This window comes from Ambystoma mexicanum, chromosome 11 (genome assembly GCF_040938575.1).
Source record: "Ambystoma mexicanum isolate Mex_15411 chromosome 11, UKY_AmexF1_1, whole genome shotgun sequence".
Taxonomy (NCBI): Eukaryota; Metazoa; Chordata; class Amphibia; order Caudata; family Ambystomatidae; genus Ambystoma; species Ambystoma mexicanum.
Genome location: NC_090934.1, coordinates 1,174,096,424 through 1,174,123,816, shown reverse-complemented (window position 1 = coordinate 1,174,123,816; position 27,393 = coordinate 1,174,096,424). Strand labels below are relative to the sequence as shown.

The 27,393-nt window shown below is 48.1% G+C and overlaps 1 protein-coding gene across 4 annotated transcripts in view; it reads right to left on the bottom strand.

The window, feature by feature from the left end:
• Positions 1 to 27,393, bottom strand: part of VPS13C (vacuolar protein sorting 13 homolog C) — a 5,236,720-nt gene that overhangs the window by 3,801,330 nt on the left and 1,407,997 nt on the right. For all 4 annotated transcript variants that reach the window (XM_069624493.1, XM_069624490.1, XM_069624491.1 and 1 more), the window contains one exon: positions 10,464 to 10,606. In XM_069624493.1, coding sequence (XP_069480594.1) covers positions 10,464 to 10,606 — 143 coding nt within the window. The remainder of the gene's footprint in view (positions 1 to 10,463; positions 10,607 to 27,393) is intronic.

The following is a 27,393-nucleotide window of genomic DNA, read 5'->3' as shown; positions in this document are numbered from 1 at the left end:
ATATGGACATTGGACTCTCATGCAAAAGGTCTGGATTAAATAGCTTGCAGGGGCAGAGACGTTAGCATCCATTGGTCCGGAAGTGCGATGGGAGGGCGATTCAGGATGCCAACATGGAACGTGAGGCGTCTCAACTATCCCGTTAAGCAGAGAAAATGTAATATCTGTCCATACACACAGAGGTTATAGCTCTCCAAGAAACACATATACGTAATAGAGACAGGCAGAGGTTCAAACTGCGAGGATACCCGATGCTGTTTCAGGCCAATGCAGAAGGGAAAAAAGGGGGAACCCTTATAGCATTTAGACAAAGCAAAGTCTTAAGTGTCTTGGACACTGAGGGGGATAAAAGGGGCAGATATCTGTTTGTGAAATGTAAACTGGGGACACAGATTATGACAATCGCCTCTGTACACACCAAAGGTAAGATGGGATAGCTTCATTCGGTCAACATTGGCGGCCCTGGAATCATTTGCATCAGTGGATATAATTTGAATGGGCGACCTAAAGGTAGCATGGGACCCACACAAAGATTGCAGTGCTAGAATATATCACGGTCAGGCATCGCCCACACAAGCGCTGAAACTACAAATAGGCAGCCTAACTTTAAAGTATGGAGGACAATACAAGGGCACCAGGAAGGGTATACACAATACTCACATGTGCAAAGCACATTCTCTAGAATCGACTATGTATGGGCATCGTCATCGATTATGGGAAGGATAAAACAAAAAAAAAAAAGAAGGGGACATTCTCCTTTCGGATCATGCCCTGCTGTTAATCAGCTTTTAATGTGCAAACAAGCCTGACAGACAGTGACGTTGGGCATTTCAGGCAGAGATACTAAAAAGATAAGATCTTGACGGGGGGATTGAGGGACAAAATAAGGGAACCCTTTGCCTTTAATCACACACCCGATGTGGCAGGGGTGACAGTATGGGACGCTTTCAAAGCAGTAATGAAGGGAAGGGGCACCTCATTGCAGTGACATCGTGTAGGACTAAACTGTGTCAACTATGTATTTCGAAACCAAATTGATGGGGATAACGACACGCATGTCACGAGATCAGAGCAGGTAACCAAAGCGAGAACTTAGAAGCGTGAGGGAGCAACTGGATATAGGAGATCAGAAAATGCCCTGCCGCGTGCTAAACAGATATTTTATGTTAAAGCGAATAAGACAGATAGCTTGTTGGATATATACGTTAGGGGGAAAAGGGCAAGCCAGACAAGAACACAGATTAAAAACCAACTGAGTGATTTCCACCACCACCCTGAATATCACTAGTTATTGGAATTTTACGCTCACCTCTATTAATCAGAAGCCCCAGATGGGGAACAACAACAAACCTACTTACAGTCACTACGCCGCAATAAAATAACGCTGCAAACTAGGGAACTCGTAGAAGCGGAAATATTGTAGGACGAAGTGAACCAGGTCATCAAATCACTACCACTGAACAAGGCCCCAATGGATACACAGCGATATTTTATAAAGACGTTCAGGGCCACGATAACACCCAAATTAACTGCCCTATTCAACCAAATAGGAATGCAACGTAGACTATGCCCCACATTGGAAGAGGCTAAAATAATGTTATTCCCAAAACCTCATAAAGACCCACTCAATGCGCATCATAATGACTAATCGCGCTGATAAACTTGGATGTCAAACTTTACACCAAGGTGCTGGCGAACAGGGTGGAAACCATACTCCCAGATTTGATTAATCAGGACCAATCAGGATTTATTAAAAATAGGCAGATATGTTATAACATCTGACAGGTCTGCCACTTGATAAAAAAGGTTCCCCAGCAATTTTTGCTCTCACTTGACGCAAAGAAAGTGTTTGACCGGGTGGAATGGTCATTCCTGTTTCAAACAATGGAGTGCATGGGTTTTGCTAACAGATACAGCCACATGGTCCAAGCAAATGATGTTACCCCATTGATTAGACTATCAATCAAAAGGTCCCTGTCCCAATCAATAAATATAAGGAGGGGTACGAAACAAGGCTGTCCCGTATCCCCATTGCTCTACGCAATATATTTGGAGCCCCTATTAACCAGAATACAAACTACAGACCACATTAAGTGTATCCCATTTGGGGGAGCGCAGAATCATGCCATTTGCTGATGACTTGCTCCTCACAGTGAACTGACACAGATAGGTCTTTACAAGGTATATCCCAGGAACTCGAACAGTTTGGTAAGCGGGCAGGCCCAAAAATAAACACTAAGAAATCTGAAATGCTAACCCTGTCCCTCTGCCCCCCACACCGCCTCAGTTACTAGCAATGCAGGGCACATCCCCATATGCTACAGTTGATAACCAATTGACTTACTTGGGTATCCAGATAACTGACACCATTGCATCGCTTTATAAAGCAAACTATGTCCCTATTCTCAAGAAATGAACGCATCTTCTGAACACATGGGGCCCATTGATAATTTCCTGGTTAGGAAGGTTCCAGTTAATACAAATGGTGATTCTCCCTTAAATCCTATACTTCTTCCAAGGATTGCTGATCAAAATCCCTCAATTCTTTTACACCCTAGATAAATTCATCTTGGCATTCATATGGAGGAAGCAGAAACCCAGAATAGCCGAGAGTAATGGTGGCCTCCCGCAGCAAAGGGGGATTGGCTCTTCCTAATTTCCATATATACCATGTGGCGGCCCAACTTCGAATGATAAGAGAGTGGCTAATGGGCCATCACGATAAAACATGGTGCAGGATGGAAAGGCGGTAGTGGGCAGACTGCTAGACGAAGTATTATGGTTACCATGCTCGGACGGGTCAGAGAATATGCATACAAGCGCGATCACGACCCTATTCAGGGATATATCGGACGTGCAGGTTAAATGGAAGGAGACTACGTCGTACCGTTCACCCCAATATTCCAGAACCCTCAATTTACCTCCAAAACAGAAAGGGGAAAGTATAAACAGTGGACCGGGAGTAATAGCAAGAGACTGCGGGACATGACCCAGGGCCAGGATATTAAACAGTTGGACCAGTGTAAATCACACTTTGGGCTACGGGAAACCGTGAGGTTCAGCGACCAGCAACTTACTCACTGGTTGGTTAATCCCACGGTGAGAACTGCTGCTACGAGACCCATTACCCCATTTGAAACATACTTCACTAATAACGCAGGGAATAGGAACCTGATCACTGCACTCTTATAAACTGCTGTCGGATGGCCCAAAGATTCCAAGCTGGCCATTCATGACCAAGAGGAACAATGCCAGATTCAGATTGAGCAATGGTAGCGACTGTGGGCAGATATCCCTAAACTAACAAGGGCAATACAGATACAGGAGTTGTGGTTAAAGGTTATGTTCCTATTGCATTACACTCCAGAAAGGTTGCACACATTCAATCCTAACATGTCCTTGCTTTGTTTGAGGGCGGACGGGGTCATATCTGGTGGACATGTCCCAAGTTCTGACAATTCTGGGCCGCAGTGAATGGGATACCGGAATAAGTGTTTGGCATACAGATAGACAGGAACATGGAACACGGCATACTGTGGCTTAAAGGCCCAGAACAAAAAGGCATGATAAGATATGAAAGGAAAGCATTAATAATTTTGTCCCTGGCGGCACTGTTGGTACCAGCCCAGGGATGAAAACAGTCAGACCCACCAGATGAAAAGGACTGGATAACCAAGGTATGGCACTTTGTGTCCCTGGAATGGTTGACCTACTCCCTTCAAGGAGAGCAGTCTCGATACAGCGTAGAGTGGGGAGCAATATGATCTTTCTTACATAATGACTTTAGTCAGTCCATTCATCCTCAAAAACCGTGAACACCGGGCATATCATACGCCACTAAATATCTGATAATGAATCATAAGCACTCTTTGGAACCTGGTCAGGGAGGTGGTTGGGGAGGGGTGAGGGTGGGGGATCAGTGGAGGGAGGCAGGGAGAGATGAGATATGGGGCAGGTGTGTTGGTTCTGTGTTATTTCAAAGAAATCTCAATAAAAATAAATACAATTTAAAAAAAAGAATATGCTAACTGTAATCCAGAGACATGCAAAAATATATTTTGTGCATTTATACAATGGCACGATTCCGAACTTGTGCAACTATAATCAACTGATGTACATCCAACAGGCTCAATTCTTTAGGTGCCGTCGGCATTTCCTATTGTCAGATATGGCATTGGACCTACGGAAAGTACTAACTTTGTGAAAAGGGAGAAATTAGCATTTGAGACTTTCTGAAAAACATCACCTTACCAGTGACCTACACAACCTTGAAAAAAAGAGAAAGCAGATGTATTTAGAATCTCTGTGTGGATATAATTTGACTCAAAGTAATACTGTGTTACCCTATATGTGAAACACTTTGCACCACTCCTAAGAATTCTCACAGGCAAGACACCCACTGCTACCACTAGGTATGATATATGATATGATATGATATGGCATTTGTAACGTGCCTATACACAAGTGTTTCAAGGCGCGACAAGGCAGGGAGGGGGAACAAGGGGAGAAAGACAACGATCCGACTAGGCCAGGTGTCATTCAGATCGCGCAAGTGCAAGGGGGAAGGGAAAGTGCAATGGGGAAGGGAGAGGGGAGGAGCAGTACACAGATAAAAAAATAAGGGCCCGCTGGTGGCAAGTGCAAGGTAAGTGCAGACAAGTGCTGATTGTGGGGGCTGTAGGTATACAGAGACAGTCCCCCAGTGCAGGGGTTGCCAGGGAGGCAGTACAGGGGAGAGTGGCTGGGCCAAGGACCGAGACAGTGAGTGACCCAGTTGCAGATTCAGTGCAGTTTCAGTAATTAGCAGGGGAGAGGGGGAGAGAAAGCAGAAGCAAAGAGGAAGGTTTTTAGGTGCTTCCTGAACCAGAGATGGTTCTCCTCAAATTTCAGGGAGGCAGGAAGACTGTTCCAGAGGGAGGCCCATGCTGCGGAGAGATATCTACCCCCAACTCGTTGCTTGGAGAAGCGGCTGACCCTGAGGGAGTTGGAGGCGGATGAGCGAAGTGTTCGAGAAGGAAGATATTTAGGAAGAGAGAGTTGAAGGTATTTTGGCCCCAGCCCCCAGAAGGCCTTGTGGACAATGCAGAGGGTTTTGAACTTAATCCTCGCAGCCACTGGGAGCCATTGTAGCGATTTCAGTCCTGGAGACATACGGTCCCTGGGCTTGAGGCCAAGGGCACATCTCGCAGGCCTGTTCTGGATGAGTTGCAGAAGGCGGAGAGTAGAAGCAGGCAGATTTAGATAGAGGCTGTTACAGTAGTCAAGCTTCGAGAGAACCAGGGCTCTGGAGACAGTGAGCTTCTGGGGAAGGAGAGGAATGGAAGGATACCTCTGAGGAGGTGCAGCTGGTAATGTGACTTCTTGGAGACGTCAGATATGTGAGGAGAGAAGGAGAGTGTGGAGTCGAAGATGACCCTGAGGTTTTTTGCCTTGCAGGTAGGACGAGGAAGAGGGCCAAGAGAGGCCGGCCAGAGAGCTGCAGGGAAGGAGGGAGTGGGTGTGCCGATGAGTAGAATCTCAGTCTTACTGGCATTAAGGCAGAGGTCATTGGCGGCACACCATTCCTGGATAGCAGAGAGACAGTCAGAGATGAGGGAAGGAGAAGAGGAGGCCGAGGGTAGCCTGAAAATGAGCTGGGTATCATCCGCATAGCACTGGAAGTTGGGGCAGAGAGCGGCGATGCAGTGGGCAAGGAGTGCCAGATACTGGTTGAACAGCCAGGGAGAGAGGTTACATCCCTGGGGGACACCACAGGTAGAGAAAAAGATGTCAGAGAGGAAGGACCCCAGTTGGACCTGGGAGGGTCGATTGGAGAGGAAGGAGGTCAGCCACACCAGAGCCTGACCAGTGATACCCAGGTTATCATAGAGACGGTTGAGCAGGATGGCATGGTTGACAGTATCAAAGGCAGAAGAGAGATCGAGCAAAATGAGAACACACCGAGTGTTAGAGTCAAGGTTCGAGAGCAGGTCCTCACGGATGTTCAGGAGAGCAGTTTCCGTGCTTCTGGCAGCTCTGAAGCCAGACTGATGGTCATGAAGACTAACAACAGATTCAGCATGGAGATTAAGCTGGGAGATGGCCAGTTTCTCCAGGAGCTTGCCCAGGAAGGGAGTGATGGAGATTGGGCGATAGTTAGCCGGGCAGGAGGGGTCGGAAGAGGGTTTCTTAAGAAGAGGGTGCACAAGGGAGTGCTTAAGGGGGGATGGGAAGACTACGGAGGCGAAGGAGTGATTGCAGAAGTCAGCCAGGGCAGGAGCCAGGGAGTCAATGTGGTCCTTGATAGTTTTGGAGGAACAGGGGTGGACCTGTTTTGACAAGACTTTCATAGATCGGACTTGTCTGGAAACCTCGTCAGCAGAAAAAAGGGGAAAGGCAGAGAAGGCGGGAGGAGGGGTGGCTGCAGATGGGGCAGAGGAAGAGCAGGGAACAGAGGGGGGGGGGTTATCGGAGGGGAGTGAGGACAGGATGTCCTGAGTTTTTGAAATGAAGTGAGAGGCCAGTGCCGTGCAGAGGGCCTGGGAGGGGACAAGAGAGGTAGAGACTGCAGCAGGGTTGGCCAGCTCCTTGCAGATTTTAAAGAGTTCGGCCGAATTGTTAGATGCCGCAGAGATGCGGGCTTGGATAAGGGCTCTCTTCTTGGTGAGAACGGAGAGCCGGTATTGCCTTTGGAGCAGGCGGCAGGCGAGTTTGTCAGAGGATGAACATGAAGCACGCCATTTCCTCTCTGCCACCCTGCACTTGCGTTTTAGGGTGACGAGATCCGAGTCATAACAGGAGTTACATTTGGCATTGGGCTTCAGGCGGATTCTCATGACGGGCAAGGATATCAAGAGTATCAGATATAGCAGAGTGGAGAGTGGAGAGGGCTGTGTCAGGGTGGAAGTCAGCCGAAGGGGGGGGCGAGAAGGTGGCGGCAAAAGCCTCAACTGACACGCGCTTCATGGGTCGGATGACCGAGAAGGAGGGTGGCAGTGCTGAAGGTGTCTTTGCCTGAGGGGTAGGGAAGGTGAAGTGGGAGGATAGGAGAAAGTGATCACTCCAGGAGAGAGGAGTGGAGAGAGGGACAGAGAGGGGAAGGTCGGAAGACATCAGAGCATCAAGAGTGTGCCCTGCAGAATGAGTCGGGCCAGACGGGAGAATAGAGAGTGAGAGAGAGTCGCAGAGATCACGAAAAAGTCCAGAGGGGGGACAGGAGGCATCCAGGTGGATCTTGAAGTCTCCAAGAAAGAGGAGTTGAGTGGTTGAGGACAGGAGAGAGGAGGAGAGGTCCGCCCATTCAGAGAGGAAGGAGGAAATTTGACCGGGTGGCCAATAGATAGTAGCCACGGTAAGGGAATGGGTAAGAGAGAGAGAGAGAGTCGGCAGACAAGGCATTCAAAAGAGGAGTAGGTCTGCGTAGGAGTGACAGTGGCAGGAATCCACTCAGGGAAGATAAGGGCAACACCCCCCTAGCACCGTTGGGCCTGGGCACAGAGAGGATCTTGTAACCGTCAGGTAGGAGTGTGTCAAAGCTGGTGACAGAGCTGGCCATGAACCATGTCTCAGTGAGACCAAGGACATCAAGGTCCAGTTCCTCAAGAAGGCGACAGATATCGGAGGAATGTTTGACGGCTGAGCGAGAGTTTAGAGTGGCTATGTGGAGAAGGTTGCCAACCTTGAAGGACTTCGCGGGAGGGGTACAGATCAGAGGTACGCCCTGCGGAGGTGAAGAAGGAGCAAGAGAGGGGGGCAGGGAGGTAGGGTGGAGGCAAGGTAGCCGAGGACAGGGGGGGGGGACAGCAGGAGAGGAAAGGAAGTTGATGAGGCGCGGGAAGCGTCTATCAAAGAGGTGAAGGTTGGCCTGAGGGCCTTGGACCAAGACAGTCCCATTAGAGTAGACATTAATGATGGCCTTAGAGGAGTGGAAGGAGGCCAAGAGGACATCCCAACGGATGCCACCATTAATGGGAGAGGAGGAGAAAGGCGAGAGCACAGAGACCATATGAAGGGTCCATAGGTCAGGTGAAGGCACGAAAAAGAGGATGTCAGTGAGTTTCCTTGGAGGAGGTGCTAGTGTAGGTGTCAGCGATAGGGAGACCTGGGTTTGAGACCAGGAAGTCCTTTTTAAACTTTTTCCTACCAGATTTAGTGAGGAGAGCAGGATAGTCAATGGAGAAGCAATTAGAGAAGATAGGCGAGATAGAGAGCAACAGAGTAGGCGGGAGAGGTGGAAGGGAGAGTCTGCCTGCTCTAGCTGTCCCTTCTAGTGTCTCCCTAGAAGGGACAGCTAGAGCAGGCAGACAGGATAGCGGGAGGCAGGCAACTAGAGCAAAGGGACAGGACAACACTCAGGCTTAAAGAGCTCACAAAAAGCACATGAGGACAGGAGGGAGACACAAATTTGAGAATCCTGTATAGAGGGAAAAAAGGCCTAGGTTTCACAAAGCTATTTTTTAGTGCTCAGACATTCACGTAATAAGACACATGGGGGAAACGCCTGCAGGTGAAAAGGGGGATAGGCAGGGCACCTTGCAAGAAGGTGACTGGCAAGCTAGCGTCCACTGCGGACACCTGCAGACACTATCAGGGAGCCGCCAATCGGAACCGCCCTTTGACAAGTGGGCCTTAGCCGAGGGGCTGCCGGGCAGGGGGCTGCCCTAAGAGGGCCTTGGGTATGGAAGGGAGCAACCAATCAGGGAGGGGGGTGGGCGGGCAGACAAGGAGGGGAGGCAGGCGGGACAAACAAAGGGAAAATAACAGCGATGAGCGAGCAGTGAGCAGGGGGCCACCGGAGGCAAAGTACAGGTCAGGATGGAGGCCCAGGAGGGTCTTACCACTGTTACTGAAGCTGCAGCACCCGCTCACGCCAGGTGAGCTGATAAAAGCTTGCAGAAAATCAGTTTGCCTAGGACTAGACACGTACCCTCACTTCTTGAAAACAGTTCTAAGGTAATCGTTAATAACAGACCTGGCCAGGCAAGTTCAGCAGAGGAAGAGTATATTTCCATTAGTGCAGAGTCTAGAGCTTGTGTGTTTGGTACATGAAGGGAGTCATATGTCCTAGTTGTGCTACTCTTCTGTGCTTACAAGTTGTGCCACTGTGGGAATCCTTCAAAGACCTAGATGGCATTATGTGGAAGCCAGCTTGCCTAGCGGCAGAGGGTACTCTGGGTTTGCTGGGTGCCTCCAATATTGAGATAATCCAATTGTGTGTGAAATATTAACACTGCATGTTAAATTAATGTAAATTGTCATGGATTGTGAATTGAGAGTCGATTATATGAACCGTGTCTCTTGATCGGTTCTTTGGCCTATTTCATACGTTTTTCAACTCTGATTTCAAGTTACTCCCGGGATGGCTGATTTGCCTAACCCTAAAGGGAGGGTTGCCAAATTGAGAGTTCCACTGCCCAGATGTCTTTCTTCACACTCTCCTTAATGTTGTCTTTGTACAGAGCATGCTTTTTTCCCGTAGAAAAAGAGTTTCCGCCCCTTTTCTAAGCAGGCCTTTGTTGGAGTAGAACTGCTCATAGCCTGACGATGTAGTGGTACTAGTAGTGATTGCCTCCACAGAAATAAGACATTCAACATCTTGGCAACCCAAATCTCATTAAACTCTGCATTCATATGTTAAAACATCTAGTTTGTCTCACACAAACAAACTAAAATATGTTTCTTAAACATATACATTTTCTTTTATGGCATATACAGTGTTTACCCTTATTGTTCCATAAAAACAATGTTCCTCTTCTTCGAGTATGTAAAACACAAGGGACTGTTTTGGGTATTCCGACTGTGGGTTGCCCAATACTCTGGTCACACTAGGAACTCACAGTTTTTTAGTGAAGTGGGTAGGGATGGATACACCTCTATCACTGAACTCACAAATGCAAGTAAGTACACTCTTATCGTGCTAAAAAACACATAAAGCCGTTCCCGACTATATGTGTGTCTGCCATTTTCCGGATGAAATTCTAAAATCTTTAATGAGCTTTCTCCGTTAGGCAGGTGCAGGAATGTCTATTAAAAAGACTGGAGAGTGTGCATTATATTCTCCAGTGGGTTCAGAATTTCAGCTGGAAAATGGCAGACACACATATAGTAGGGAACGTCTTTATGTGTTTTTTAGCATGATAGAGTGTACTTACTTGCATTTGTGAGTTCAGTGATAGAGATGTATCCATCCCTACCCACTTCACAAAAAAAACTGTGAGTTCCTCTTCTTCGAGTGTCATTCAGTCAGTGAGGCCATGGTTTCACTTGTACCACTATACTAATTGGCCCTACTTACATAAGCAATGTGTGGAAGACTGACCGGATCCAGTATGTAGCACATGAACTGTGCATTGCAATATAGAACATGGTAAGCAGTCCGACTTCTGTAGTAATGTAAAGAAAGACAGGAACAGAAATGATTCAAAAATAAGAATTTTAAAGTATTTATGGATTATAATCGATTGTAATGTTAATGGTTTACTCACTTGAACGCCTGCGCTCCTGGTCTCTGCTGAATGTCTGTGCTCAAGTCAATTATCTGTACTTTCAGAATCTCTGGCACATGTTTGTCTTCTCGGATGGTCACGGAGGTACTTAAAAGCTTGAATGCTAGCACATAGGCAACATACTGTAAAACAATAGAAAGGAGTTGTAATGAAAGCTGTAAAGCCATTGGCTAAAAGAAACTAGATTCAACTAATGCAGCTAATAATTTTCCTCCTATAGTACTCACGTGGATAAACGAACATCTTTGATTTCAGATCCAGATAAGGATAGCAGTGAATGGAAGTCATGTTTGGCCTATGACGTCGTTAAATAAGCATTGGCTTTACCAACAGCGGTTTGGGCTTTTCTGTAGACAGAGCAGGCATTTGTCAGGCACTGTCGATTGTACCAACTGACCATTTTGGTAGCAGCTGCAAAATGGTCTAAGAGCCTGGGCAAATGACAGTAGTACTTGCCAGATGTCTAACACCTATACACAAGGAAAAATTGTGGACCAATGCACGTTTCCAATAGGACTTAGTGGAAGGACACATACAGTTTTTTATGAAGTGGCTGAAAGCACACTCGGTTAAGACATTTTCTTTGCAGCAGTAGCACATTTAAATCTTCAATTAAGCTATTTAATCACAGAAGACTGTTTTGAAATTACAGTATGGGACAAATCTGGAGTATATGTCCCTTTCTCCCCAGAGGGGAGCCACCCCCTTTGAGCCTAGGGAGGTGAGCCCGCTCATCAAGACCATCCCTAGGAGTAAGGGCAAGTAGGACGTCACTGGGAGTGACTTCCCCTCTTGGGGACAAGGCCTCCCATTCCGGTAAGGAGCACCCAGTCTAGAGTACATTGTCTTCCTACATGGGAATTGGAAAGACTTACTTCTATTTTGCATCCACCAAATATTGACATTTCTTCAATCTCTTTGGCTTCAGGTAATGCAGGATCCCACCTGAATTCCACAGTCAAAGAGGAACGCCACACCCCTTTTGTTTGTGATGATGTACATAAAGCGACAAAGAACCAAGAATGGAGGCGAGACAATCCTATGCAGAGGCGAGCCTATAACGGAAGAAGTCATGAAGGGGCAGACCCATGCTAGCCCACAGAGCTGGCGGTAGCGTGGTGAGCAAGTAAATTGCTAGCGTGACGCCGGAAGGCTGGCATCCTGACCGACCAAGAAGCCAATGTTGGGAAAGAGACAGGGACAGGAATGTGAGTCTCGTATGGTGGCATGATGAAACAGAAGCCGTGGTCCGCCTGGGGAAAGTTAACCGACTCCAAGACCAGACCGCAGCAGAGGGATTGGATCCCGATCTCCGTATGAGAAGTGCATTAGCTGGGGGCCAAGGAGCAGAAGGGAAGCAAATATTCCCGAAGAGTTAACAGAGTTGAGAGCGGTGAACAGTGATACAAGAGGCCAGGAATGCCACAATGGTTATGGGAGCCAAGAAAACACAAATGAGCAGACACCCTACCAAAGCCCTGCTAACACAAGCCTATCAGAGGGACAGAGGGCTTTGGGGAGCCCTGGGAAACCAGAGACTTTGACACTCAAGACTGGAGATGCCACAAGGGTTACAGGAGCCTGGAAAATACAACGGGCAGACTCTATATTGAGGCCGTGCTAAAGCAAGCATGTCAGAGGGCCAGATAACTTTGGGGAGTCTTGGAAACACAAACCAGTGAACAGAACTGGGAGGAGAGAGAACCTGGGGAGTTCCAGTGTGTAGAAACAAGGCAAGGACATTGTCAAGCAATGCTGCAGGAGCTGAAAAAGGACATCAAGAACAGGGCATCCGACCTAGCCAAGTCCATTGCGGATCTCAACAAAGGGGTCATGGCAGTAGAGAGAAGGGTCGACGAGGTGGAGACCACAGTGGCTGAACTAGGGCAAGAACAAGACAAATTAGCCAAACAGGAACTAGAACTCTAACAACAAATAGAGCACGTCCAGAACAAACAGGAAGATGCAGAGAAAAGATCTAGGCGTAACAATATACAGATCCGGGGGATTCCGAAGTCCGTGGTAGACTCAGACCTCCAACAATATGAGACATGTCTGTTCCGGCAAATCCTGGGCACGAAGAACGACAGAAATATCATGCTAGACCGAACGCATAGGGTCTACTCCACCTTTCAACTCAACAGAAATCTGATCCCGGATGTGCTGACCCAGATACACTTATTCCAACTCTCGAGCTACTCGGAAAAAGGAACCTGTAACCTTCCGATCCACACCCATCCAGCTATACCAACATCTAGCCCAAGCTACCCTCAATAAGAGGAAACGTCTGAGGGTCATTACAGACTGGCTGAGATTTAGGAGTGTGCGCTACCGTTGGGTTCCCAACCGGGCTCCGCTTCGAGTGGAAGGGACAGCGGTACATTATTACAAAGGAAGAGGATATGGAGGATCTCATGAGGGAGGATGAAGGCAGCGAAGGCAACGACTGAGAAAGAACCCCCATCTAGAAGCAGGGAGGAAGGAGGCAGATCAGAAAGGGAACAATGGAAACCGGCACGTCCCTGGCTGAGGGGTTGCAACAAAGAACCCAAAGCTATTGACCCCACATGAATAGTACTTGAAAGCAAAGATGGGATTAGCTTGGGGAATTAAAGGCTAGGGACCGAAGGGGTTACTCAGCCTTGTTGGTGCAAACCGCTGTGGCGGAGGGTAGTTATGTAACCATCTCAATGGAAAAGGGGGCAGAGGGGGAGACCAGATCCCAAATTTCCCGGGAGAAAAACGAACCCAGTGATTCACTGTGGTATAACCATGGTGAGAGTTTTTGTTGATGTTCAAGGGGTTGTTGTAAATTGAGAAGTTGGGGGGGATATGAAGGAACATGATATTTGGGTGGAAGCTACACACAACATATACGGAACACTCATGAGGGCGGACAGGCTGTACAACACGAGGGTAGGCCCGCTATTACTAACCAGCAATGGCTGACTTAATATTTGTAACACTAAATGTCCAAGGGCTCAACTCTCCAATAAAAAGGAAATCGATCATAAGTAGGCTCTTGGACATGTAGGCCTCAGTGGTGTGGATACAGGTAACACATTTGCTCCCGGAAGATGAACATAGACTAAGGCGTAGGGCCTTTCCCGCACAATAATTCGCCTCAAGTGGGACAAAAAAAAAGGAGAGTGGGCATTTTGCTAGCCAAGGGGATCAACTTCGAGAAGCAATTTGTTAAAAGAGACCCAGAGGGCCGTTACTTGGTGTTAGGAGGAGTGCTGATGGGCCAACAGGTCACCCTGGTGGCAATCTACGCCCCCACCGAGAGACAAGATCGCTTCTTGTTGGGGCTGCTGCCCAAAATTGCAAAATGGGGAGCTTAATAGGGGGCGACTTCAACGGCGTAATGGACGCCGCAATAGATAAAACCCTTCCAGCCACTCCTAACGACAACATATACAGGCAAGCCCAAGCCCAATTCATCAGGGAGCTACATCTAATAGAAACGTGGTGATTTTTACGCCCACATGAGAGAGCATATACCCATTACTCAGTAGTGAATAGAGGCTACTCACGGATCGACATTGGTACTCATTTCAGACACTTTTGTCCCCCAAATTACGGGGCTAGAAATTGGGGTGCTGTGTTTATCAGATCACGTTCCGGTCTCCCTGAGGGTGGAACCAATCACTCTGTGGCAACAGATTCGTAAGCCATGGCGTCTAAATGAAATAATCCTAAAGGACCAAACCCTTAGGGCAGACATAGAACTGGCCCAGAGGAACTACTTCCATGAAAATGTCACACAGGGGGTGGATTGGGCCACCATTTGGGATGCCAGCAAAACAGTGGTATGGGGTGAGTTTATCACGCACACTGCAAACTACATTAAAAGAAAAGAGAAGGTGAGGCGGGAATTGGAGGCCAAAACAACAATGGCTGAGGCAGAGTATAGAGAGAAAGGATCACAGAAAGCGTGGCGGGAACTTAAAAAAGCTAGAACGGCTTGGAGACACATTTGGCAGACGAAGCTGCACAACTCCTTCTACAAACGAAACAATCTTACTATATAAATGGGGACAAAGCCAACCGATTCCGGGCGGCCAAATTAAGAAAGCAGAAAACCCGTTATCACATCGCTCAACTTAAACACCAGGGAGGGGACTTAGCAAGAGGGGAAAAAGAGGTGGCTGAGATTATGTACTCATACTACATCAATAACCTTAAGAGGGAGCACCTGGAGAGAGAAGCACAGGTAGCATTCCTGGGGCAGGTGACCTTACCACAGATCACTGAATTGGACAGACAAATGCTACGAGGACATAAATCCCCAGGCTTATGTATGCGTATTATAATAAAACTATCCAGGTAGACCCCTTAACGAAATGATTTAATCACCTACGAGACACAAGGTGAACCTCGGGGGACATCGGCCTAGCCACTACGGTGCTCCTGCTAAAACCGGACAGAGACCCATCGGAATGTGCGAGCTATCGTCCTATCACTGAATGGGGACGCAAAAATGTACTCCACGATCCTGGCCCAGAGGCTGGCAAATGTCCTCCCGAAGATAATTCACCCGGACCAGGCAGGCTTTGTGAAAGGGTGGCACACCTACGATAACATCCGTAGAGCTATAGATACTATTGAGTGGGGACGTAGGTCAGGACAGCGGTTTTCAGTGCTGGCACTGGACGCCTCTAGAGCCTTTGCTAGCTTAAACTGGAACTTTCTACAACTGACCCTCGGAAAATGTGGCTGCGGGTCAATCTTCATCTGCATGGTCCTGGCTAATTATGGGAATCCAACCACGCGGCTAATGGTTAATGGACAGCTCACTGAAAGTATCCCTATCCGAAAAGCCATGAGGCAGGGGTGTCCACTGTCACCATTGACTTTTGATATGGCCATGGAGCCTCTGGCGCAAAGAGCTCGCAATGAACTGGGAATCCGTGGGGTGGAAGTGGGCGCCAGTGGGTCCGAGAAAATAGCCCTCTATGCGGACGACTTCCTCATGTTCCTGAAGGACACAACAAACTCACTTCCAAAAGCTATAGAGCTATTAGACAAGTTTGCAGGGGTCTCTGGGTTCCACATTAACTACCACAAATCCAAGGTGCTTAATTTACCGAGGAAACAGAACACGTGATAGAATTGGAAAGCCGCCACCCACTGAAATGTGAACAAAAATCTATAAAATATCTAGGAATACACCTAACACCCACGTATGAGAGACTATATGGGGCTAATATCCCGGACCTGTTGAAAATGCTGACTGGAGATCTCAAACGATAGGATATGCAGGAGCTATCTTGGCTTGCATGCATAACAGCAGTCAAAATGACCCTCCTCCCCAGGTTTCTATATGTGACGGGAGCTATCCCAATATGTATCCCAGGCCCAGCGATTAAAAACGTACAAAAGGAAGTCATGTCCTTCATCTGGAAAAATAAAAAACCCAGGGTCCCCAGGAAAGTCTTATTTCGCCCACAAGCACTAGGGGGGTTGAGGGTACCAGAGTTCTGCAGGTATCTATAGGCAGCTGAGGTAGCGCCCATGCTGCAGTGGGCACCCAGAGAGAATCAAAACCGTTGGGCGACCCTCGAAAGGGTCCTAGAGAGCTTGGGATTTCTCACAGCGAGGCACAGAGGTAAAGGGGATGCACTCCTGGAAACTAAGGCACACTATGGTATTGGGATAAAGCGCTATGGGGTAAAGGGACAAAAGTAGGGGGGGCCCTCTAACATCAGTGGTCCACAACCCAGATTTCACTTCAGGAATCCACCCTGACCTCTGGACACATTGGGATGGATGGTGGCAGCCCCCGGCATTGGGGGAACTTTACCCAGAGGGGTCACCCTTAACATTCGAAGGTTGCAAAGATAGATTTCGCATCCCAGAGGGGGAACGCTTGCACTACTAAATTAGACATTGGATCACAAACACAAAGGTCCGGGAGGGAGCAACTCGGGACCCAATAGGGCTGGAACTCACAGTCAAAGAATGGAGTCTGGAAAAAGGGGTGTCTAGATTATATCGGCTGATGTGCGGGGTGGACCCGGAAGAAACCCTGTCATACATACACAAATGGGAGTTAGATGTGGGGAAACCAATCCAGGGGGAGACATGGAGCTCTATATGGCATCGAGTCGACAAAGGCGCCAAATGTGTCTCAATCAAAGAGGCGGCGTACAAACTCTGTCTGAGGTGGTATATGACGCCACAACAAATGCACTCCATCAATCCAGACTACGCCCCTATTATGTTGGAGGGATTGTGGGCAACCTGGGGACCTAATACATATGTGGTGGACCTGCCCAGTGGTGGAGACATACTGGAAGGAGATTCTGAGCCATATCAAAGAGGTGGTGGGGACACAGCTGCCTCTTGACCCAGTGGTAGTCTTACTGGGCGAAGCAGTGGAAGGGAGCTATGAGAATACAGGGAATAGGGCCAGCCTCATCACGCACATGATGAGCACGGCCAGAATCAACTTGACGCAGGCGTGGAAGAACAAACAGGGGCCAGTGGTGGCCATGTGGTGGGTGAGACTGTGGGGAGTGACGGCGATGGAAAAAGTAATTGCTATGGCATATGGCTCCTACTCGTAATACTTGAATACCTGGATGCCGTTCCATGAGTTTATGGACGACAGGGAACAAATGTACTTTAAAACCAAGCTACTCCGCAGGGTGTCTATCCTGTAACAATGAAAGCTTTTGGAAGGCAGCTGGGACCGCAATACACCCACATGTGCTGAATAGAGTTGTGTTTCACACAATTGTTGGAAAAGTTATATTGGCGAGGGAGAGGGGACAGGGGGGGAGGGAGTTATTACAGTAAAACTCAGGAGCTGGTGAACCATAAAGATGGGAATTAATAGGGGGGAAAATTGAGGACAAAACGACCATTTGCAGCTCCAATATATATGTTTGTAATTTGTGTTTTTGAGAAATAGTTTGTAAAAAAAAAAAAAAAAAAAAAAAAAAAAAAGAAAGCCTGTCTTTCCTGAGAAAAGGGAACCATATGCAATCTATATAAAACTTGGCACACAGAACCTGAAGAGAGGCTGAGAACTGTACTGTGAGAAATTAATGAACTTTGCGAAAAGAGATCCAGAACTTGGTGAACTTTTAAAAACACCTTCTTGGAAAAGGGATCCAAGTGTTGAGCCAGGCAAAAGCCGAGGTCAGATTGTTTTTTTGTTATTTTTCCTAAGTGGTAGGGCCAGTTAGCTCATAGGATTTGGACTAAGGACTATTTCTTTGGACTTTGACAAACACACTGACTTTTAGTTTTGTTAGGTAGGGAACTTCCCTCATAGCAGTAGGGCTAGATGGGAATTTTTGTTTATTATTGAAATAAACACCTTTGAGAATGGCAGTACTTGGACTCCTCCTGGTTCGTCACAACTGGCAGGCACATGTAGCACCAAGTTTGATGTTACTGCTTAATATAGCTATCTCATTGAGATCCCAGGAGAATGCACTTTAGGCAGGGGGGGGGGGCAGGAAGTGGGTGGGAATAAACAAAGGGATTAGAAAGGCCATGGGAAGTCAATGGGTGGATAAATAACCAAACAACCACATGCTGTGTCACTCATAATTTCCTATCTCCCTATTAGATGTACTCCAATACAATAATTGTAGCTTGTAGGTGGCGCTGTAGGGCCACTTAATAGCCAAACCTAAAAATGGAGAGCACACATGACTTGTGAGAATTGGAGCATGCCATATACAGAGTCCAATAGATATCCACACATTCAACCCTTCAGCCTTAAAATTCCTGTCCACAGGTCTGTCATGCTGGACAGGCGTATCCATATTTCTTATATATAGTGCCTGTGTTTAAACTCATATTGCTAAGACTCAGAATGGCACCCAGGATTTTGACCAGTTACCAAATGTGCTGCATACTTGATGGTAGATATAGCACATGCCCAAACAAATTGGAAGAGTGCTGATTCAATTGGTTACTAAACCCTAATCAAATTCTACTCAAATGCCTCTCAGGTCCCTGCTGTCAGTTTTAGACAAAATAAAATCTGGTAAAAAGGACCACCCTACTGAATTCCCCTTTCTTGTTAAAAATATTACAGACATTGGTTACGAGAGGCCAGCTTTGCAACTAGAACTCTGATATCCAGGGTTGCAAAAGGTGAAAAGTAACCAAGGTGCCTTCCTGCCAGGGCTTTCTGACATGAACACACTTACAACTTGCATCTGCCTGGTGTACTCTCCTGCTGCCAGGGATTTTCTCTTGTGACTGTGTCGGCCTGGTATACCTGCTTGGCATATTTTCCTGCCAGGCCTTTCCTTACATGTGCACTACGAACTTGGTAGTTCTTTAGGTTTATTCTTGAATTTGTTTGGTATACTCTCTTGCCAGGGCTTTCCTTATAAGTGCATTGCGCACACTTCTAAACTTGATAATATCTTATATAGATCTGTTCTGTCTTCTCTTGAATCCACCTGGTATACTATCCTGCCAGGGCTTCTCTTATAGGTGTACTGCATACACTCACAAACATGACAGCCTTATACTTATTCTGTTCTGCCTCTTTAAGAAATGTTCACTTGTTTGTTCTCTCTCATATACTCCATTTACATTTAATCAGTTTTGGCAGGATTGCCAATACACGCCAGTGTCCCCTCTTCCCTTGGGTGGACTCACTGGCTCTTACTGGCATATGTTGGATCTCCCGCGGCAAGCGTATGGCTGACTTTCAGCACTCTACTACTTTTCGCCGCTTCTGCTTCTCTGCTTCTCGATCTTGTGGCTCTCGCTCAGTTGTTCGAGTCTTTCTGGGCTTCAGTAGCGTGGAGACTGTCTTTTGGTACCTGCGAACATCCAGAAGCCTTTTGTTTGCTTCTGGCATTCTCGCAGCATGCTCCAACTTGAAGTCCACTCCCCTCTTCCTTCTCAGTGAGCAGGTTAGTTCCACGGACACCGCACCAGCCTCTCAACCCATCGTTCACAGAGAAGCAGCATTCTCCAGCCAGAGTCTTCCTGTCAGCTGTGATGCCGGTTTAAATCTCCCAGCATCAGACTTGTTGCTGCGACAACTAGAGCATGGGAGCGCTACTGGCTTCCAGCGATCTTACTCGCCTCAGCGTCAGCGTCTTAGTCACAGTATTTTCATTTTTAGACAATGGTAGTCCAGTTCTGATCACTTGTATGCAAAGTTAGAAAAAGCTTTCCAAGTGATCTTAAAAGGTAAGTAAGTTCTTGAGGTCTTGTCTGCAGAGTCTGGAAAGGTGTTGTCAGGATTCTTGAAAGGCAAGTCAGCTTTTACAGACTTGTATACAGAGCCTGTGAAAATGTTTCCAATATGCCAACAAGGCATGAGGAATGGCAGGGGTATCCTTAAAAGAAAAAAGGGATTTTGGCCACTAGGGGGCGCACGGATGAGTCGCCTCTCCGTGTGAGCGCTCAACACAGGGTCCGGAAAGTGGCAGTGAGCCCCCACTTCGAGACCCCCCCCAGAGTTGTTTTTTGAGCGAGAGACGTGGGACGGTGTCCCCCCCAGATGAGAGAAAACCCGGAGAAAATCGGAGGCGGCATCGTGGTGAAATCAACATCGGCGTTCTGAGGCCTTCGGGGCGGCGTGCGTCCTGCGGAACTTCCAGTCCAGGCCTGCGTATACGCGGGAAGAGTCGCCTTCTGTGACTGACCCCGCGCTCTTCTTGGAGCTCCGTGAGGAACCTGCTGTGCACTACTGCTCAGTGCGGCTGGGAGCCCCCTCTTGGGGCTCGCTGACACCCCCGCCACGGCACGGTAAGCGGATCCTTGTTCCCCCCCTGCATCGCGGGGCAGCTGTCCACTGCTGGTCTTTGCCGGCCAGCCCTCGGCTCATCCTCCCCCCTACCTACCCTTCAGGGGGCCCCTCTCCGGTGCTGCGGAAACGGCACTCGCTCCCTGAGAGGTGATACGTTTTGGCTGCGCAGCCGGTGAGGAGGGTGAAGGAGAACTCTACGAGTACATATCGGAACAAAACTCGAGAGGCCCTGGTGGTTCGTGTCCGTATCAAGAGCTGGTCCTTCGCGCTGTCCCGCGACTGCGGGTGCTAACGTTACATCGATAGGAGACCGCCAGGACATTTTTCACCCCGCTTTTGGGTGCCGCCCTTCATGGACCCTAAAACCAAGTTGGCGAAATACACGTTTTCACCAATTGCCAGATCCCCAGGGCCCTCCTCGACTCCTACAATGTCGACAGCAGGATCCGAGGCTGCCGCGACCAAGGCGGATGTAGCTGATTTGCTTGCCGAACTGAGGGGTATGCGAGCAGATATTGGTAACAGGATAGATAAGATCACGCAGAGGATGGACAAAATGGACGACAGGCTCGAGCAGGTTGAGCACAACCAAACATCTCTGAACGTACTGGAAGCACAGATGGATCACCGCATTGCAGACATATCGAACAGAGAAGACGAATTGCGCCTTAAGGTCGACGACCTCGAAAATAGGGAGCGTCGTAACAATATTCGAGTCTTTGGCCTTCCTGAGAAAGAGGGTGAAACCGAACTAGACCTGAAGCAATCGTTACACACTATCCTGAAGCTCCTCTACAACGATGACTCAGTTGACGCACCTAAAATTGACCGAATCCATAGGGCTGGAGGTAGACCGGGGGCCCCGAGATCGGTCCTGGCTCGATTCCACAACTACGCGGACAGAGCACGAATCTTGGAAAAGGCCAGAACCGCCCCACAATTGTCCTTGGAGAACTCCGCCATTTCTCTCTACCAGGACTTGTCATCTCTCACACTAGCAATGAGAAAAAAGTGCTCTCCGATCACGAAAATGTTGAAAGACAAGGGCGTCAGGTACCGATGGGGGTACCCATTCTCCCTCACCTTCGAATGGGAAGGCTCGACATTGAGACTTGTCACGGAGAAGGACATTGCTGATTGTGCTTCGGACCTGATAGGCTCGCCGGAAGGTGCCCCCTCTCACGAGGATCAAGGAACATCTGGTGGTGAGTGGAAAATCAAGGCTTCACGGCGGAGGAAGATCCCAGGTTCCAGGAAATTCAGAAAGATGAACACCTCCCAGGACATGGAACATTGACAAGGTGCCTGAAGCGCTTTGGCATACCCTTGGGTAAAAAGTAAACTGGGCAAATTACTCTGCCGAGGAGGTTACGAACTCATGCATAAGAATCAACCTCCTGCTATGAGACTTCCATAGATGGCCTGCAGGCCAAACTGTGTAAGGTCACTTTTCTCCAAGTGTGAGGTATCTTTAGCTCTGTGTGTCTCAGACGCTCGGTATGTGATATTGCATAATACTCACTGTGCCAACTCCTGGGGGATGGTTGATGACTCTGTTATTGGACTAATGTTATTGTTAGGTGCACACAAAAGTTGGGGGCTCACTGATATAGGTGACTTTATTATGGTAGGACCGCCTGTTCTGCGGTCTCCACTGGTGGTCCGAGTTCGGCTGGGTGATGTTTACCTGGGCGAATCGGGCGCCAAATGTGTTGGGGAGGGGGTGGTGGGTGGGGGAGGGGGAGGTTGAGGAACACACACTTTGCAACAATCTTGATCCAAAAGATATGCAGACGCATCTTGGCCACACTGAGGTCTATGGTAGGCACTGGACGATTTGGTCGTCGGCCTCCGTGGGATTTTTTGGGATCTACTCTTATAATGACGACCCATGCATAACGATGGCCGGCAGGACATGTGCCGTGGCACAGATGGAATGGCCGCCCATGATCACTAATTACACCTACGATGGCACTCGCACCCCGTAGGGACACATTACGCATTTGCACACTCAACGTCAAAGGCTTGAACTCTCCCACAAAACGATCAATGGTGGCCAGGGAATTCAGAAGATCGAACATAGACATCTTGTTCCTTCAAGAAACAAGATACCAGAGGGGTGAGGAGAGAGCCATCCCGTCACGGGAGATTGGCCTCGCCTACTGGAGCTCGGGTATATTGAAAAAGGCAGGGGTGGGAATTCTGGTTCGCAAATCCCTCCGAATGACAATTCTTGACATATGGACGGACACTGAGGGTAGGGCGATCACGGTTGTGGGTAATATAGGGGGCATAACAATCACTCTGGCCACACTTTACGCACCCAATCAAGGGCAGAATCGTTTTCTTCACAAAATCTCTGAAAAGGTCTTTAACATGGCTAAGGGGCACACGGTCCTGGGCGGGGACTTTAACACATGGATGGACAGCTCTATTGACAGGCAGACCAGGGCCGACGCATTAGACCCGCCCAACACTCGAACTGAGGCTGAAATCAAGTCTACCCTTCATCTTTATGGCCTTGTAGATAGCTGGCGACATCTACACCCGTTGGACAGAGGTTTTACCTTTCACTCCCTCCCCCACGACACACTCACACGCATCGACTATATCTTTCTCTCCAACGATCTTCTACGTGTACTGCAAGCTGCCACTATATACCCCTCCGCATGGTCAGACCATGACATGGTTGCAATTGATATATCTTGGGATGAGCTGTCACCCCGCAACACCAAATGGAGGTGTAACGAATCCCTCTGGGCTGACCCGGTCTTTAAGGAGACCTTTGAAAATGAGATCGAGCAATTCTTTCCCACTAATGATACAGGGGAAGTAGGGAAGGTAGCTGTGTGGGAAGCAGACAAGGCTACCTGGAGGGGAATCCTTATAAGGGAAGGGGCCCGAAGGAAAAGGGAACGTGCCCTGATAGAAAGGGGCATTAGGGAGAAGCTTGCTGTGGCTCAGAACTTGGCGCAGACAACCCCGTCTGACAGACCAAGGTATTTAACTGAAGCTAAACAACTCAGAGAAGAATTGAGGATTCTTATCGCTGGCAAAACAGCCCAGACCTTACAGTGCCTTAAGCAAAAATATTACGAGAAGGGGGACAAAGCAGATGCTCTGTTAGCAGCTCGCCTCCGTGCGCAGAGAGCGGAGAGATGGGTCGATCGAATTGAGAGGACCAATGGCACTTTAATAGATACGACGGTCACGTCCCCGAAGGACATACAGGAGGCATTTGCCTACTTCTACGAAGATCTATATATGTGTGACCCCCCTCCCCCTGCAGGAAGCGTAGACGAATATCTTGAGGGAGCGCGTCTTCCCACTCTCACAGGTGCAGAGGCCGAATCCCTAGATACTCCGGTCACTGAGGAAGAAGTGGAGAGTGCCATTAAGAGGCTAAAAATAGGGAGAGCCCCAGGGGATGATGGATTTACACCGGGTTTCTATAAAGCATTTTCTACCCTCCTTGCCCCCTTCCTAGCATCCTTGTTCAACCATATTTTCAATACGGGTCAGGCCCCCCCATCCTTCTCTCAAGCCCTCCTGGCTGTAATTCCTAAGGAAGGTCGAGACCCCAAATACTGTAGTTCTTATCGACCCATCTCGCTTCTTAATATCGACGCTAAGGTGTATGCTAGAGTCATTGCGGCTCGACTCGAAACTTATCTTCCTAGATTGGTACACTCTGACCAAGTTGGTTTTGTTCTTGGCAGGCAGGGGGCGGATACCATGCGGAAAACACTCCACTTACTACACGAGGCACAGGGAATGAAGGGGGACCCATCTCTTTTATCGTTGGATGCTGAGAAGGCTTTTGATAGAGTGTCTTGGGACTTTTTAGAAAGAGTGTTGGTGTCATATGGGTTGGGACCGAAACTCTGCCGCGCCATTAAAGCATTGTACACCTCCCCCACGACATCGGTGGCGGTGAATGGAGGATATTCACGTTGGTTTCCCCTTGAAAGAGGTACGAGACAGGGTTGCCCATTGTCAGCAGTATTGTTTGTGATGTCCCTTGAACCATTGGCGCAGAAACTAAGAAGTGACGGTAGAGTTAAGGGCATCACGGTGGGAGACAGGGAGTATAAGCTAGGGCTATACGCGGATGATATTTTGCTTCACCTGACCGACCCCTTAGACTCGATCCCAGCTGCGCTTGATATAATTGAGGAATACGGTGCACTGGCTGGCCTAAAGATCAACACAAGGAAGTCAGTCCTCCTCCCGATTGACAAGAGTAGGGATTCCGAAATCATACGCTTTGCCCCGCTAGGAGTCCAAGTCAGCCTTACTACCCTTCGCTACTTGGGCATTAATGTCACCCGCGACCTTGACTCCTTATATGAAGCTAACTTCCCACCACTGTCACATGCTTTACAGAAAGATAGCCAACGGTGGTCCAAGCTCACAATCTCCTGGATGGGCCGTTTAAATGCCATAAAGATGGTCTTTCTCCCTAAGATATTATATTTGTTCCAGATGCTCCCCATTAGGATGCCCCCGGAATTCTTCATCGATGTGCGAAAAATGTTTTTGTCCTTCCTGTGGCAGGGCCAGAGACCTAGAATTCCAAGACCCTTACTCCAGCTCCGCAAAGACAACGCGGGAGTGGGCCTCCCGGACATGGAAACGTATTACAGGGCGGCGCAACTTAGAGTTCTTGTCCCACACTTTAGGCAACGTTCGGAACCCCAGTGGATAGCGCTGGATAATTATCACCTTCGTCCCTTTATTGTGCCCGAATGGTTATGGGTCCCCAGATCCCAGTTGCGTGAAAAAGTCAGATCCCACCCCATCTTGGGTACGTTATGGGCAATTTGGAAACCAGGCAGGAAAATGATGGGAGTCACGACGTGGCCAGCTCCCCTGGGTCACCTTTGGTCACCAGGGATGCGAGACGCAATCCCAGAACCAGGAAGCTATGAAACGTGGTACCAAGCGGGGCTGGAAAGAGCGGGCCAATTATGGCGCGACGGGACCTTTGTGACCGTACAGGAGCTCCAAGAGGCGCTTGGCATAGGCACGCTTTCAGTCTTCCTGTATCTGAGGCTCAAAGGGGTAATGACAAGGTCAATCTGGAAGGACCAGCTGCAGAGGGATCTTACCCCATTTGAAATGATCCTTGATCGATGTACGGGCTCCAGTGGTCTGATAAGCGCTATGTATTCGGCCCTGATTGAGACTGATATCTCCCCCTCATTGGTGCTTAAGGGCAGATGGGAAGCAGATATGGGCAGACAAATCTCCGAAAAGCTGTGGCTAAACATCTGCAGACGCACTGCGAAATCCTCAATATCCTGCCAGTACAAACTGCATGCCATAAAACTTTTGTATAGATGGCAGTACGACCCGATCAGGCTTGCCAAAATGTATCAGGGGGTTAGCCCATATTGTTGGAGGGGCTGTGGGAAGCGGGCGGGTTACTGGCATATGTGGTGGGGGTGTACCATGGTCCAGACCTACTGGTCAGAGGTTCTTAGCTGGATCAGGGATCTGGACGATGAAGAAAGGGTGCAGCAGCCAATGTTTATCTTGTTTGGTCTGATCGAAACAGGGGACAAAGTTGTAAAAGCACCCAGGATGGTACAAGGTCTGTTGATGGCTGCACGAGCCTGCCTTACTATGGTGTGGAAGAGGGCCAAGCTCCCTACTAAAACTGAATGGCTTGCGGTTGCCCAGACTCTCTACAGGATGGACTACCTAACCGCCGCTTTACGCGGAGATCTTACTGTTGTCGAAGGTGCCTGGTCCGAGTTCAGAGCCAAACATGCCTTGTAAAGACAATGTGTGCAGTATATTGTTGCGATTCGTGTCAATAACGATAACAAACGTAGATTTTTGCTGTGGCGGACCCTTGGATCACGCTATGTGTCCTGGTCGGATATCATATTTATATTAGAAGCTTTCTGGTGTTGTCTCATTGTTTAATGGTGTTTCTCAATCACGTATTTGGAGATAATAAAGAGAGGGGGGGAGGGGGGGTGAAACTGGGTTTTGTTGATCTTATTCATTATAATGTTTAATTTTCAGGTACTTGCCTTATATGCTCCTTTTACCTATTTACTGGAGATTTTGGATGTAAATGACTGTTGAACTTGTACAAAATCAATAAATCTTGAATTTAAAAAAAAAAAAAAAAAAGAAAAAAGGGGATATGTCTCGTCCAATGTCATTACTCCCTCTCATGGACTGCCCCCCCCTAAATCCTCTAAGTGCAGGCAAAGTAAACGTTTAGCCTGTGAGACATACACCCACAGAATTCCAACAGCAGCACAATACATACAAATACATGAATTGTAACAGTATGATGGAAAGTCCACATTACAACATGTTTTTTGACTAATTAACATGGGTTTTCTGAGTGGCTAGTTTATCCATCAACTACTGTAACCTTTGAGGTCTCATAACAGAGCAGCACACAACTGGGAGGACAAGAGAAAAAATATCAACGTAACACCAGTTTCCCTTTGTCACTAAAATGATTGATTCTGTTTAGCGTCTAGTCTAAGGTTGTCGAAGAAGGCAGCCGACACAAAGGTGGTGGTGGTGGTTATAGACCTACTTGTGCATACAAAGGCCCTCCCTATCCATATCTTCTAAGAGGGGTTTCCCTGAATCAAAACTAATACTAAAGGTTCTGTCAGAATGACTGTCAAATTATACTCCACCATCCAGTGTCACAACCTACTTCTATCCCTCACACTACAACTGAAGGATAATCTAACAATGCCTCCATTCTCCTGCTGCTCAGATTGCATCCAAAAATAATTTTCTCTTGCAAGAAGAATGCCAGGAGAAGTACTCCCTTCCCCTAGCTTGTGGGTTTCACATAGTCTTTATACAATTCCACGTCCAGGAGAATGGCCCCGTTCTCCTGGTGTAGATCTATACAGTTTCCAATAAGACCAGGGGGATGAGTTTCCAGCACAAATTCTAGTTTGGGACCATGAGAGTGAGTCCCTTCTCCTGGTATGGCTTGACACAGTTCACAAGGCGGCCAGGGGGACGGACTCCCTTTTCCTGGTTTCTAGAAAGTTCCTTCTCACAATTCTCAGCTTGATGTACACTTTGCCACTCTAGTTTGTTGTTGGCAAAGTCCCCAATCCTCCTTTTGTTGATCACTGGCCTTAATGCCGCTACTGCAATGAAGAAGTTCTCCTTGTT